This window comes from Sarcophilus harrisii, chromosome 5, assembly GCF_902635505.1.
Source record: "Sarcophilus harrisii chromosome 5, mSarHar1.11, whole genome shotgun sequence".
NCBI lineage: Eukaryota > Metazoa > Chordata > Mammalia > Dasyuromorphia > Dasyuridae > Sarcophilus > Sarcophilus harrisii.
This window is the reverse complement of record NC_045430.1, coordinates 249,879,560-249,894,953: the sequence shown is the minus strand read 5'-3', so window position 1 is coordinate 249,894,953 and position 15,394 is coordinate 249,879,560. Positions and strand designations below refer to the sequence as shown.

General features: G+C 42.0%; 1 protein-coding gene across 8 annotated transcripts; it reads left to right on the top strand.

Moving 5' to 3' along the window:
* The first annotated feature begins 971 nt into the window (after positions 1-971).
* On the top strand, positions 972-14,353 carry CDV3 (CDV3 homolog). Of its 8 annotated transcripts, none has more exons than XM_031940099.1 (5): positions 972-1,832; positions 2,248-2,324; positions 9,506-9,642; positions 10,550-10,703; positions 11,805-11,979. In XM_031940099.1, the coding sequence occupies exons 1-5, from the start codon at positions 1,578-1,580 to the stop codon at positions 11,929-11,931; spliced, it is 750 nt and encodes a 249-aa protein (XP_031795959.1). In that variant the 5' UTR covers positions 972-1,577; the 3' UTR covers positions 11,932-11,979. The 8 variants fall into 8 exon arrangements, with proteins under 8 accessions (XP_031795959.1, XP_031795965.1, XP_031795958.1 ...); XM_031940098.1 differs by having other exon boundaries at positions 980-1,832; positions 10,544-10,703; XM_031940101.1 differs by lacking the exon at positions 11,805-11,979 and adding an exon at positions 10,793-10,984 and having other exon boundaries at positions 984-1,832; positions 10,544-10,703.
* Positions 14,354-15,394: the final 1,041 nt, after the last annotated feature.

Genomic DNA, 15,394 nt, shown 5'->3' with positions numbered 1-15,394 from the left:
TCAGAAGGGGCTCCGCTGGCTTTCTGGCCAGCGGGGAGCAGAAAGAGGCCCCAGGAAAGTGCACGGGGGAAATTGTAATAACAAAGCTTTTTAAAACCGTTGGTCTGGACACCGCATGGGGTTTCTTAACTGAATGTTCCATTTTCCATCCGTATCTTATACCTGCTATGGGTCAAAGGGCAGCGCTGGCCTCCTTAGGGCTTTCGCCGCTGGGAGGCTTTCTCGCCACCGAGCCCTGCCTAGTCCTTCTGGGAGCTCCACCTGGGGCTCCCAGCGCCGTCTAGTCCGTTTCGGACCGGGGCCTCCGCCACGGCTGGCTTATCTCAGCCCGCGCCCAGCTCGGCCAGACCCAGCGGGGCGCCGCTTCCGTGGGTTACTATGTTACCAGGCCGCCCCCCGGCTCGCGCCACCGCAAATTGGATACACGCGCCCTTTATTACAATTTTTATTCGAGTCACAATAAATAGCCATTATATATTTATACAACATTGTGCCCAGGGTGCCCTCCAGGCTCCCGATAAAGGACAAGGTGATGGGGGTGATAATGGACAAGGGCCAAAGGAAGGTTCTGAACGTCACCACCCATCCCCATAAAACGGAGTCCGGCCGGCAGACACACACATACACACACACACACACATACACACGTACACACGTACACACGTGCAATTCACTCTCCTGCGCATGCGCTCGGCTAGGCGGAAAATAACTTTCTTTTTTTCTACCGGGTTCCCTACTTCATTGAAGTTCCTCCCTCAAATCCAAAAGTGTAGCCAATCAGAGGATTCGAGACTCTCCGGGACGTGTGGCGCGGCGGGAGGGGGCCATCTCATTTGCATAGTCCCACCTCTCCGCCCCCACCTCCTCTAGGGCGGGGATTGTCCTCTAAGCATTTCGCGCTGCCACCTGATTGGTCGTTTCTCCCCCAGCCCTGAGTTGCCCCCTCTCCCTCCCGTGGGCTCTTTCAAAAGTGAGGGCGGCGCCAAGTGGGCAGGTACCGCCTCTTTTCTTTTTGCCCTCCCTCCTCCTCTCCCTTCCCCTTCCCATTCCCTTTCCCTTCTCTGGGCGCGCGTGCGCGCTTCTACCGCCCTCCCCCTTCCCCTCCCCCCGTGCCCGCCCCGCACGTTGAGCGTCCGGCTCTCTCCTGCCCCCTCCCCCGCCCTTTCCTTTTCCCCTCTGGCTGAGGAGCTGGCAGCAGCAAAAGCAGCGGCGGCAGCAGCCGTGGCCGTGGAGTAGCCGGAGCAGCAGCAGGAGCAGTGGCCAGAACCCGAGCAGCCGCCGCCGGAGCCGCCGCCCCTCGCCCTTCCTCCCGCGCGCGCACGGAGCCGTAGCCGTCCGCGGGCCCCCCCCCGAGCGGAGCGGACCGTACCACCGCCGGACGGCGCGTAGGGGGGACAGCCGGGGCCCGCCCCGCCAGCCCCACCGAGCCCGGGCGCCCGCCGAGGACCTGCGGAGGCCGGCCGCCGCCGGGGGCGCTGCTGCGGCCCGCGGAAGCCCGAGCCGGGGCCGGCGCTGAGGCCGGCGCGAGGCGGGAGCCGGGGCGTCCAGGAACCGGGTCCTCGCCGGCCGCCGCGGCCATGGCCGAGACCGAGGAGCGCAGCCTCGACAACTTTTTCGCCAAGAGGGACAAGAAGAAGAAGAAGGAGCGAAGCAGCCGGGCCGCGGGCGCCGCTAACGCCGGAGGAGCCGGCGCGGGGGCCGCGGCCGGGGCCGCCGGAGCTGCCTTGACCGGAGGCGCCGGGACTGGGGCCGGCGGCGGGGGCGCCCGACCGGCTGAGGGGGCGGCGGGGGCCGCGGGGGCCGCGGGACCCGGAGCGGCCGCCAAGACCAAGGTGAGTGCGGGCGGCCACGCCGTCCTAGGCCGCGCCGAGCCTGGGGCCTGGGCGGGAGGGGTCCCCTTCCCCACCCCCGCTCCGCCCCGCCATGTGTCCGGGCCGGGGGCGGCGCGGGCCCTCGGGCGCCCACGTGACGCGCGTGTCCGCAGGCCTCGTGGGCCTCGCCGGCCCGGGAAAGCGACCGCGCCCCGCCTCGTCCCCTTCCCCGGAAGGCCCCGGGCAGGGCCTCCCCTCCGTCCCCGGCCCGACCGAGCCCACGACTCCGGAAGTCGCCAGGCCCGACCGAGTCCCGCCGGTTGACGGGCCCCGCGGGGCCTTGTGACCCACGCCGGGCCCTGAGCGGCGGCCGTGGGCGCGAGGCTCTCACGCCCGACGTCCTGGCGCGTTTGACCCGGCTCTGTGTGTTTTCCAGGATGAAGACGAATGGAAAGAATTCGAGCAAAAAGAAGTCGACTACAGCGGACTCAGAGTTCAGGCGATGCAGATAAGGTGCGGCTCTGGGCGGGCTGCGGGGGGAGGGGGGGCCCTTGGGATCGGGAGCGAGACGGGGGCTCGGAAACGGACCGAGGCGGGCGCGGAGGGGAGGAGGCGTCTGGGAGCTGTCGCCGTCCGGGAGACGGGAGACCTCCGGGGGCAGAGAATAGCTGCGCCGGACGGGGGAGGCGGCCACGCCTTCGTCTGCCTCCCGGGCGTCATGGGCGCCCGGAGCCCCGACTCCAGTCAGAGCCGAGTGCTGCGGGACCCCCAGCCAGGCCCTTGGTCCCTCCTGCCTCGGCTTCCCGCAAACGGCCGCAGAAGGCCTGTTCTCTTGGCTGAGAAAACGCCGCCTGGGGTCACGAGCAGTGCTGATGCACATGTGGGATTGAATTTAAACAGCTGGTGCTGTATGGGATTTCTGGTGATAGTGTTACCGGCAGGAATGAGATTTCGCTTCTGCGGGGCTGCGGAAAGGACTTTCGTAATAGTCACTCGTCTTCCTTGTGAGCTCCCATTCCTGAAAACGTAATAGTTTCCTTAACTTCAAACCCAGTTTTTATCTTAGGGGGTATAGCTTTTTATTGGCCTTAGAAACTTGTTTTTTAATACAAGCTTTTAGGTGAAACTCAGAAATCTGCCCTTAGAAAGGAAAGCCTCGACTTTCATGTGATGATAGGGGCTCACTAAGAAATGGCACTTGTTTTTGAATGCCCTTACAGAGTGTAGTCATTTTATTGAAACTTTTAAGCACTTAACTGAATTTAAATCTTAAAAGTTTTGTTTTTAGCTCTTGTGATTTGTTGGGTGTTCCTAGTATAAGTGGGTAGTCCTGGAATTGGGAAAGTATTCTGCCTCTGATTCTGTTTTTGTTTAACTAGTCATCACCTTTGCCTTAAAAGTGGGAATGATTTATACCTGCCTTAGAGGTCGCTTGAGCATGTGTAATAGTTTTCGAATTTTAAATGTCTAAATTCCAGCTTGTTTTGCTACCCTGTTTAGAATGGGGCTTAGGTTTTTTTGAGGAGTGGGGGGCGGGGCCTGCCTAATTGACACCAATTCACAGGCTAGACTAGCATTTGGCCATCTTATATGAACTTTCTGACTTGTTGGATTCTGGGGGAAGACCTGAGTGGTGTTTATAATTTTAGTCATCCAATTCTTGTTTGAATCCTTTGTTGGATTGTTGCTAAGACACTTAGTTGCTGAGAAGATAGAGCATCAAATTACTGGATGGAGGGGGGATTCCATTAGTATGACACTGAATTTTTAAAGCAGGAAGATCACTTAGTAATAATAGTAATTCCTGTTAATGAATCTGAATTCCAGATTCAGTCCAGAGCACATTTTTATTCTTTACCAGGAACTGGTTTTTTGCTATTAATCTTTCCACAGTCGGCTATAACTTTTAGCTCTGCCAAAGTACAAATTTTAGGTTCAGCATTAGTTTTGCTATTTTACTGCTAGCCAACACTAGAGGCTTACCTTTTCTAGTCTTATAAAACCTTTAAATCTTTGAGGATTTGTCTTTCAATTAGTTGGAATGGCCTTCAAATAAAGTTACCCATGTAACTTGCTTTTCTTAGGAAAGGGCATGATATATATATCTAAATAAACCAGAGCGTATAGTCTGGGGTGGGGGGTGGGGGAATGGAGGGAAAAAAGAAGTGTTCTGTTTTGCATGGGAAGTTGCACAGGGGTCATGATCATTTACATATTATTCATCCAGAGACACTTGGATGAAATCTTTAAAATCAGATCTTAAATCAACTTGAGGGGATAATCTAAGGATTTCATAGAACAGTCTCTCATCTAGCTATTTACTTGTTTCATAACTACCAGAATGTGGAGAGTCGCTGAACAGCCAGTGGACCTAGAAGAGATGGAAATGTTCCAACTTGGGAGTAAAAATTGGGAGAAAAGAACATTGGGAGGGGAAAGGAGGAGCAGTTCAGTTTTGGGAGAAGTTTAAGTTAGCATTACAACTCAAAAGGCCCGCTTGGTTTGATCAGTATTTTATTGGGAGAATATAGTTCTACTGTGGATATGCTTGTTTGTCCCTTTGCCACATTTTTCCTTCCTGAAAGTTTAGCATATCATGAAGGAACATTGGTAAATATTGGTTAAAAAAGCAGCAAAAAGTTAATAATTGCCCGTTTCATACTTAGCTTATGGGTGTAGGTATATCTAATTAATTGGATGTCTGCATTAATACCATTGAGTGTACTGCATTTTGAACAACTTTCTGCTTAAAGCAACATATTGATTAGTCCAACAACTTACCCAGGCAAAATAGGGATTTGATACTATTCAAAAATATTCCCAACTCTGGCAGATAATTGAAGGTTAGTCTTAAGTAGTAGGAGTTTGGCATCTACCAGCTGATATTGTCTAAACCTCATGACTTGTAATAAGTCTTTGAAGGGATAAAGGAGTATTCATGTTAGGTAGGGTGAACAGCCCTTTCTGCCTCAAATGTACACAAGTCTTTAGATATTAATGAGCTGTAAGTTATGATGAGGAAAATTCTATACAATATCAATATGGCAGATGCATTTTTGATGCAAAAGATTGGGATAAAAAAACTTTTCTGCAACATACTTGGGTTTTCTTAGCTATTTGGCTTGTGCAAGTACATTCAAGCTTGGTCTTGTTTGGATTTTCTTTGGTCATTGTTTGAATTCAGGAATGGGGCTAATAAAAATGAAAGGCAGATAGCATCATGTATGCTTAGAGGATTGGTGTTGGGAGCCCTTTCAGATCCTGCTTCTGACCCATCACACTTAGTGACCACCAGGAAAGGCATTTTTGTCCGCTTGGGCCTTTTCTCTTAGAAGAAAGATGGATTGCCAGCATGGGAGTTGATTGGTTGATCTCCCCCCTCCCCCCAGGATCACACAGGAAAGTGTTATGAGTTCAGAGGGTCTTCCTGATTTCAGCGCTGGTGCTCTGTTCCTCTATGCCACCTAGCTACCTCACTGGTTGATTTTGATTGCCAGACTTGCTAGTTCCTTGTGACTTGAAGTTGGTGTAAAGTAGGACACTAGATTAAGGTGATTGCTAATAGAGCTTCATCCTGAATAGGTAGAGGGAATCTTAACACCTGAAAATTCCTACCTGGGTGGATCCCTGTCTTGACCATTAAAAAAAAAAGTAAATGTGAGCAAATAGGCTATATTAAAATTAAATCTGCTATTAACTAGTTGGTGTGACTTGGGACAAATCGTATTTTAAATGACATTGGATAAATTTAATACTCTTAAGGGCCCTTTAAGTTCGAATTCCTTGATCTAAATACTAAATATTGTGCATTATAATGGTCTGGATGTAATGGGTTGAAGCAGAATTTTAATACTTTGACTTAAATGAGAAGACACAGGACTCATTGGAAAAGACCTTAATGTTGGGGAAAATTAAAGGCAGTAGGAAAAGGGATGGCAGAGGAGAGAGATGGATAATGGTATCATGGAACCATCAGGCTTGAGTGTGAGAATCATTGAGAAGACAGTAAAAGTATAGAAGTGCTGTGGTCCATGGGGTCATAACTGAAGGAACAACAAATTGTAATGAATGTTAAAGTGGTTAAACTTTTCCTTTGGTCAATTGGATTCAGGTGTTTGTCACACTTTGAGATTATGGTTAATGAGCATCATTAACTAGAAAGAATGATGGGAAATGGGAAGAAGGAACCTAATTATTACTGGCACTAAAGAAAGACCATTTTATTAGTTAGGTTTCTGTCATAGCTCTTGCTTTTTCTTCCTCCCCTCCCATTCTCCATTTCCTTCTTCTGCCTTACAACTTGAAGGAAACATTTATGAGCCCTCTACCATGGGCCAAGGACTGTGATAGTGTTGGGGTGGTACGAAAGGGGACCAAAATCTTCTGGTGTTGGGAAGCTTACAGTTTAACTTGAAGAAATGTCAAAAGTTCTACGTTAGAGCTAAATCAGATTTAATGGAAAATAACTGTCTTTATTGCTATAAATAAGATACCTACAGCATAAGACAGTCAACTTTTAAAAAAAGAATTTAGCACCTTTTAATTGCAGCTTAAAATGCTAAAATTTGTTCATTTATATGTATCTTGTGCATCTATTCAGCATTCAGTATGGATAGATAAAACATTTTTCATGGACAGTGGAGTTTTATAAAAGTGAATTTCATTCAGTATGGATAAATAAAACATTTTTCATGGACAGTGGAGTTTTATAAAAGTGAATTTCATACAGAACTATACAGAAATAACAGACCCTCACACAAAATTATTAAAGATACAATTCTAACAAAATTTTTTTTTTTTTAAGATCAGGGCTTCTTAAACCTTCAGTTGGCACCTTCTAATGTAAAGATGGAGACCCCTAAAATCTCACTTTGTTTAGAGAAACTTGTCCCTTTAAGATTGGAAGCTTTTTTTGCCCATAGCCATCAGTGCCTGAAGAGTTTAAGGTGTCAGGGGATTATTTACAGCATCAGTGGAGTTAGTTGGCTTACTCTGATAAAATTTTGAATTATAATTCTTACCTGAGGATCTGGAACCTAACTTAGTAAAAAATAATTATAATTATAAATATGTAACTACAATATAAAACTTGAAAAAAAGTAGGTTATAATTGATGCTTGGTGTTTCACCTTTTTTAATGATCATTTAATGAGACACTATGCTATACTTGTCCATGTAGCCTTTTCTGTATTGCAAATCTGATTAATACAATGAAAAATCTGATATGTAGTGATCCATAACTTCTATCTTCTTGGGGCTCAACTTATATCATTAATTTGTGATAGTTTTTTCCATTTACTTTTTATGTAGTCAAGTATGCATTTTCCTGGCTCTGCTTTGCTTAACTTCAGTCCATCTAAGTGGTCTGCTTCTTTATTTTTTTATTTCAGCACAGTAATACATTTGCAGACAGTCAGTACTTGTTGAGCCATTTCCCGGTTGATGGCACCTCAATGTTTTAAAGCATGATATTAAGAATGCCCTTGTTTACACTTAGTTTTTCTTCCCTTTGATCATCCACATTGTTTTAGTGTTCTGAAATCTCAAAAGGGTTGATTTAATACTGGCCACAGGAATAATACTTGCTTGAGTGCAGATGAGTTAAGGAAAGATTTTCCATCTTCCTGACAAGTTTTAATAGTTTGCCTCATAATAGCTTGTAAAACTAAAGAACAGTGCTCTTTGCCATTATTTTAGGGACAGAGTATAAAGTTTAGTATTAACTTAAAATATTTTTAAAGAATCATTTAAAACTTGTCCAAATTAGTCTTTTTCTTAAACCTTCTTGACCATACTATTCAAATGATAGTGCCATTGTTTGGAACTATTTGGGAAATTTGTCTTTTGTAAAAATGTCAGTTTCTTTGCTATAATCCTCAGAGACTCCTCTTTGGTTCTCATACCTTTTTCTCTTATTCTCTTCCATTCTTTTCCCTCTATTCTCAGCTTAACCTTTCCCTCTCCATCATTCCTGCTTCCTGAGCCAACAACCCTGTTTACTGGCTGTAGCCAAGAGAAAAGAGGGACTATCGGCCAGATTCAAGCTGGGAGCCAAGGAAAACCTTGTATACTGCCTGTCTTCTCTAAGTGCTGCCAATTGATAACATGGGTATAATTGGCTAAGTGTGTCCTAAATTCAAACTTTAGAAAAACTTATATAAAAATTCAAGTTAGTGACTCGATAGCGAAGTACTTAAAAGGATTTGTTTGTTTTGTAATTTCTAAAGGGACACCTTAAGAGGGTCAGGTGTCTCATTTATTGGAAAGGCATAGACATCTATAAAAATCTTTTTATCTCCAGGAAAAGATCTGAAACTAGAACTAGAAGCTGACTTAAATCCGAGTGTTTTGTCACTAGGCCTATTTTACAGGGGGAAGGGAGATTGTTTCAGGTAGAGATCATAGAAATGACTGTGATTATGAAGTCTTTTAAAGCATTAGATTTGTTGCCAAAATGAGGGCTTTTTCTTGGGTTTTAGGAAACTTGGAAACCTATGGGCCTCAGTTCTCTGATCTGTAAGGTGAAAGGATTAGTTGTAAAGTTTTGTGCTTAAAGTGATTGGGTATATGTTTTGTTTTAATGTTCTATATTTGTTTTAATTGGTGTTTAAGGAAAAGTTTTAGATTATTTTTGCATAAAGTTAGCCAACCTTTTAAACTATACTTAAGTTACATCAGACCTAAGATCTGTTTAAGGTTAAAAGCATAATATTGTAGGCGTCTCTAAAATTTTTATTTGAAACATGAGTATACACTGTATTATAGGCTAGTTATTTAAAGGGGAAAATTCTTAAGCTCCTTATACTTTTTTACTTTCTAAAATCTTGAGCACTTTAAAGGCTTTAAAATGAGCCACATTATCATGTATAGGATATATATGTAAGATGCTATAGTTGGTTAAAACTGCACTGACACTTTTGGAAGACACCTGTATGGAATTGTGGTGGGATACTAAAGGTATTCTTACCTTAGAAAGGAGGAAACTAAAGCTTAGGTGAAATGATTTATTTGTTAAAGAAGGATTTTAGGTTAAAAGGTTACATGTGAGGAGAAAGTATTTAGTTACTGATGAGAATGTAAGATTTATCAGTTATACAGCTAGAACTCAGACCCAGGTTTCTCAAAAAATTGTCTTCAGCATTCTCAGGACTATTGCTCTTCAGAATTCTTTAAGTGTATTCATGGGAGAACAATAGTACTTTCCTAGGGGGCGCATCCTTTGGAGTTAGCTGACAAATGAAGCAGACTTAAATTTGTTTCCAATTTTCCACCTCTCATTTTCCTCTCCTCCCCTTTCTCCATATCATTCCTCTATTTCCCTCTTCCCCCCGTTATCTTAAAGGTAATTCAGAATTTCTTCCTATTCAGAAACACATTTTACAACTCTTCTGCCCTACACCATTCTCCTGTTCCCACTAGCCCATGAATATGGCTATTTCTCCAAAAGAAAAACTTATTAGATGTTATGTAGTGTATATCTGTTGATTAGAAGCTTATCAGATTCTTTTTCTCCAAAGAATGAATGAAGCTCTCCTATACTAATTAAAAAAAATTAAAAACCCCTCATGAGCAACTAGTTTTGAGATTTTTCCTGGTAATTCTTGTTAGTCTTAGAGTGTGTGTGTGTGTGTGTGTGTATATGTATGTGTGTGTATATATATATATATATATATATATAATCTACTTTCTAATAGTGAAAAGGAAGAAGATGATAATGAAAAGAGAGAAGATCCAGGGGATAACTGGGAAGAAACCGGTAGTGGTGGCGTAGAAAAGTCATCTGGTCCTTGGAATAAAACGGCTCCTGTTCAAGCACCTGCTCCAGCTATTGGTAATAGATTTTTTTTTTTATCAAGTTGGAACATGATTTCATCATAACATACAGTTTAAATACATTAAGTGTCAACTATCTAAGTGGGTTTTTATGTAACTCTTGAATTTCATTTGTTCTACATGTGGTTTGGGAATTCTGTTGGGTGGTAAGTAGGGTAGTTTAAAATGGGTATAAGCTAGCCTATTCTATTTGTATATTGAGCTATAGCTCAATCCTCGATTTTAAAAAACTAATCTATTTTGTAATTTTCTATGACTTATTTTATCAGAAATTCATTTAAATTCAATCCTGCTAATCTATCACACTAGCCAGGAGGATAGTAATTAATCAGTAACATTTATTAAAATTATACACTAACATTTGTGGATGGGGGAGAATTTATTTTTGATCAAGAATTCAATGTGATTAAAGTATGTTCATTTTTACCTTCATAGAAGGCAAGTTTTATTCCTTGTCCCTCCTAATTTTTATTTGATTCTTTGTGAGCAAATCTACTTATTTCACCTTTGATAAATCTTAGTGCATTTAGTTCTGTTAACATTTAGTTTTATTGTAGTAGGTTGTTCTCTTTGACAGTACAAGTCTAGGTAATTCATTTTGCTTTCATGGACAGAGAAACATTTTAAAGAATAAATTGACTAGAAATTTAGGCAGGTAAGGGACATTCTTGTGTCATATTTCCAGGTTCAATGGTGGGGACTCTAAATAGTCTTGTCTTTTATGTATAGGATTCTGTTGGGTTTGACAGACTAGCTAATGCTTGTTTTAAACTACCCTACCCATATATTCCAAAAAGGAATTTCTGTTAGATGATTACTACCTAGATATTTCAGGTATTCCTTGTTTCATGTAGTTGGTAGCATGTTATTATTTTTTCACTCAATCATTTTTGTGTTAGTTACAGAAACCCCAGAACCTGTTATGACTGGTGGTGTGTACAGGCCTCCTGGTGCCAGAGTGACTTCAACGAGGAAAACACCACAAGGACCACCAGAAATCTACAGTGATACACAGTTCCCATCATTACAGTCCACTGCCAAGCATGTAGAAAGTCGGAAGTAAGTTTAGCTACTTAAGTAATTTTGGAAAGTTTGGGATATGTTTGCTGTAAGTTTGTCATTTATTCATGCCTCTTCCCTCTTAACAGGAAATCAAGGAAGAGGAATGAAAATGGTCTATTATTAGTTAATTAGACCTTAGCTGGGTTAGTTGATCCACTAAGAAAAAATTGGGCATGACACAACCGAGAGACAGAAAATGGGCTGATATAAGGGGTCGTTGGAAGGATCTGGAAAGACTCCTGTTGTTGATACAGTACCTAGTCTATATACTATATAGCAAAGTAAAAAATGTCATTAAACATAAATGCGAGGTATTTGACTTTTATAAGAATGATAAACATATGTATTTCAGCAATTACCTTAAAAATGTATTGTGGAATTGAATTATTTTAAGAAACAATTCATCTCAGTTTAGGAACTATCTCCTTTTGGGGAAACTTTAACTTACTTCAAATGTTAGTACTACTTCTACACATAGTAGGTGGTTTTGAAAGCAGTTTCCAGGGCTTTTGTCTTTTCCTTTTTCTCTTTAATAATAGCAGTTTGAGTGATCTTTCACTTAGCCTGTTTCTTTTCCGAATTGTACTCTTAAAAATTGGTAAATAAAAGCCATTTCCTTGAATATGCCATTCTCAATCCCCACCCCACTTTTATTTCCCCCCTTATTCTACACACTTCTATAAGATGGAACTTCTAGATGCTTAGTCAAGTTGGACTTTCATGACTTTGACAAAAAGATAGATACATTTCTAGTTCAAAGAAATTAGTGTGAAATAGGAATAGCAATTTTTTAGATTGTTTCCAAACTAGCCCTGAAAATACCTGCAAGTAACCTACTGCAGGAGAGATTGTTAAAAGCTAGGGCCATATTAGAAAACAATTCTGTGTTTTGTTTAGTTTGAAACCTTTTATTTTTATATCAAGAGGTTACTCCAGTTCTAAAAATGGCTGAGCCCTTTTAAAGGAGTTACCTTAACTTCATAGCATCCATCTTACCCCCCTAGATTTTTCTTGGGGTGGGTTTTTTCAAGGAAGATTATTTTCAAAACATTCTTAGTCAAGAAGAGATATTTACTGATTCCATTTCTTTTCCCTTAGGGATAAAGAAATGGAGAAGAGCTTTGAAGTAGTAAGATACAGAAATAGAGGTAGGGATGAGGTTTCCAAAAACCAGGCACTTAAACTGCAGCTAGACAACCACTATGCTGTGCTTGGGGATCAGTAAAGCTGCCCACACATTACAATTAAGGAATGGCTTTTTGATAACCCTCCTACTAAGGTAACTAAACTCCAGCTATAACAGCCATGAACAACAAGCCATCTTGTGATGTCTGCCGGATCTCCTGCAGCACGTGCAGACTGACATCAGTGATCCGCTGAACTGCTGCTCTGTGGAAGCTTAATGTTGTACACCATTGGATGTGGGGGAATTCTCAATGTTATAAATTGCTTGAACTAGATTCACCAGTGTTCTTTAATAATTATTCTGCAAACAAAAACAAAACACACAAAAAAACCAAACAAATCTGCAGCCAGTGGTCATTTCCAAATCTTTTTATGTTCAGATACTGAGCCTTCGTAAGGGTTGACTACCTCAGATTTGCTGCACTCATTGTGGACACCATGTGGATCACAACTTCTGGATAAGAAGGTTACAGCTATTAAGTGGCGATGTGAAACTTGAAACCAGCTCTACTGGATTCCTATCAGAAATCCTGCAAAAGTCAGCCATTTGGGTTCTGATCTGCTATAAATGACAAAGATTTAAGTGACCTTAATTAACCTGTCCTGGGCCCCATCCTTAAGGAATACTTTCTCTAGTAGCTATGGCTATATAGGATTTTTCCTGAGACGTACAACTCTCGAAAGAACTGTGTTCAAATAAACCCATGCAGAGCTGTCTTGTTTTTTTTTTTTTTTTTTTTTTTAACCCTTTAGCTGTAACCATATTCTGAGGTTACAAAATAAATTTAACCACACTTTGATGTACAAAGTGGGATTTGGGGGGTGGGGTAGGGGTTGAATGGTCCAATTTTTTTCTTTAGCAATTTTTATTTTGATAGCACATGTGTTGTATTTTCCGCCAACAAGGCCTTCCTTGCTTTGACTTAGAATCTAAGTTCTTTGAACAGAGCATAATACTTGGTTGAGTAACTTGAAACATCTATTAAGAGGGATTGTGAAATAAGTTTCATAACCTGATTTCCACCCCCAAGGGGCTGGAACTCCATAGCCTTTAAAGAGCAGTGGATGCCAAGGCTTGACTTCAGGTGCTGCTAAAGCCTCTAATCACCAGGTCTTTAACTTGTACAGTATGTATTTGACAGGAGTACTGGTATCTAGCAAGTGGAATTGTCACCTTTTTTTTTTTTTTTTTTTTTTAAACTACTAGAGTAGAAGTGTTCAATCACCTGTGAGTTTCTTTCTAGCAAACATGTCTTGTCCTTTTTCAACTCAAACCAATATGATTAAGTTTTAATCAAAAGCTTGGTGTGCGCAAAGACTTTCCAGATGTTCCACATACTGATCAGTAGTGTGGTGTTTGATAAGACCGCTAGGTCCCCACCTTTTTCAAGGTTCAGGATGTTTTGCTGCAGCGATTATCCTGACTAGCTCTGTTGGATGTGCGTGTGTCTCCATGTCCATGTCCGTCCCCAGTGGTTGGGGGGTGGGGGAGGGTGGGGGTGGGAAGAATGGGGCAAAAGACAGGTGACATAGCACTTCTGTTTTTAATAACTCCAGGTTAAACAATCCAGTAACTTAGTCCTTAAATGGGACCTTGATAAAGCCACCCAAAGTTATTGCCTATGGTATGAAAGTTTCATTCCATCTAACTTCAGATTCTGTTTCATCTTTCTTTGTTTTTGTCACTTTGATTCAGTACAAATATTACAGTGGTGTATGACCACTTGATATGCAGAGTCTGGGTTTCTCTATATTACATTTCAATGCCAAATTCAGGAGGTGCAGACTTGCCACTGATAAGTGAAGCAAGTAGGTGAGTAAAACAATCTTGCTGATATGATGTAGCAGCATGCTCTCTTGTAGGGGCTCAGATGCAGAATCACCTGACTCTTATAAGGGTTACTGACAGTATCTCTTGGCAGCCCCTGCCAACTGCTTCTTGGCATAGTTGCTGGCATCCAAAAGAATTGGCAGGCTAGCTTCCTGTCCTCTTAATAAAGGTGTACCTGGAAAAATTGCTGAGCCAAGGAGGAGTTGGATGTTCAGAAGAAAAAAACTGAAGACTTCATTTGGGAACCAAAAACCTTAGTAAAAGAATTAAATAGAATTCTTGGACTTTGAGCCATCTATTTTTCCTGAAAAGTATGCATCTTTGCCAGCAGTGTCTTGTTGGATTATATTACTGAGGAATGAACTGAGATGATTATGTGGAAGTGTTATTTAATGGCATATTGTACTAGAAATTTGAAGACCTGCAGTAGATTTTAAATCCCAACTCTTGTTATAACATTTTTAAGAGATTGTGAAATTGTCAAAATGCACATTAATCAAGTTTTAATATACTGTATGATGGGTAGATGTCCATTGTACCTTATTTCGTTATTTGAATTCTCAGGCATGGTTTTGGCAGTGCAAGAACCCTGTAACATTAACAAATTCAATAAAATGGAAATGTATATGGATTTTTGAGCATGACTTTTATCCTTAGTTCATGATGTAATTTGGTTTAAAAATGTGTTTGAACCCTTGTTGGGAAAGGGGGAATGGAGGGAGAGTTTTATGTTTGGGTGGAAATAGGGAAACTTGGTAAGTCTTTCAGTAAAAAGGCCTGTTTGAGTGTGCTTTAGTTTTTAATTTCATAATATAGTTGGGAGTGAGTTTGGTATTTACAACTTGGTGGTTATGGAACGAGATATCGCTACCAAGTTACAATACAAACTAAAGGATTTTGTGTAAGAGTCAATGTGGAGAAATCACTTGAACCAGTCATTTCAGTATGCTAAAGATGTTTAAAAATAGTCATAGCCAGGGAAGTTTGCACAGTGCTCTCCTATAATAGGTTCTTTCTTACATTTTGGGAAACAAGATCCTAGAGCAAAAAGGTCCCAACACTTTGAGATTTACTGCAAAACACTTCAAAGCTTTCTTACTTGGAGCCTCTCACCAGGCCCTGTCTGTGTCATAGTTTCTGATTTATTGGTGGAGATATTGCACAGCTTTCGACTTGGCCTTGATCACCCAAATGAAATTGCACCCAGATCTTTCCTGACTCTGCTGCCTTTTCCCATTAAGAATCAACTTATCCATACCCAAAGTTGTTTGTTCAGGGTACATATCCCCATCAAGACTTGGCTGCTGGGATTCAACTGGAAGGGAACTTGGTTTGTCCTAGATACTGGTTAGAAAGCTGAAATTTTTAGTATTGTGTGGCATAAATTTACAAATAAAACATTTCTCCCCCAGAACATTGTATATTCTCTAATTAGAAGAAAACAATAAATTAAGCTTATGTGGGACCTTTGTCCTGAAAAGCATCATGAGGTTATGTGCCTTGAGGTGTTACAGCACTTTCAGCCTATTGGTTAGATTTCGTACTGATTTTGCAGATGACAAAATGTCAGGTTAAGAGGTTTGTCCCAAGGTTGCCTACACAAGTGATTGGAACTTAAGACTCACTAAGTACCTGTGTAAATTTGCTTTCTTGCATGGGTTCAAGATCCGCC

Coding starts and splice junctions, on each gene's coding strand:
- CDV3 (XM_031940098.1), top strand. CDS start 1,578: ATGGCCGAGACCGAGGAGCGCAGCCTCGACAACTTTTTCGCCAAGAGG. Junction 2,325..9,505: donor GTTCAGGCGATGCAGATAAG/GTGCGGCTCTGG, acceptor ACTTTCTAATAG/TGAAAAGGAAGAAGATGATA. Junction 10,704..11,804: donor AAGCATGTAGAAAGTCGGAA/GTAAGTTTAGCT, acceptor CTTTTCCCTTAG/GGATAAAGAAATGGAGAAGA.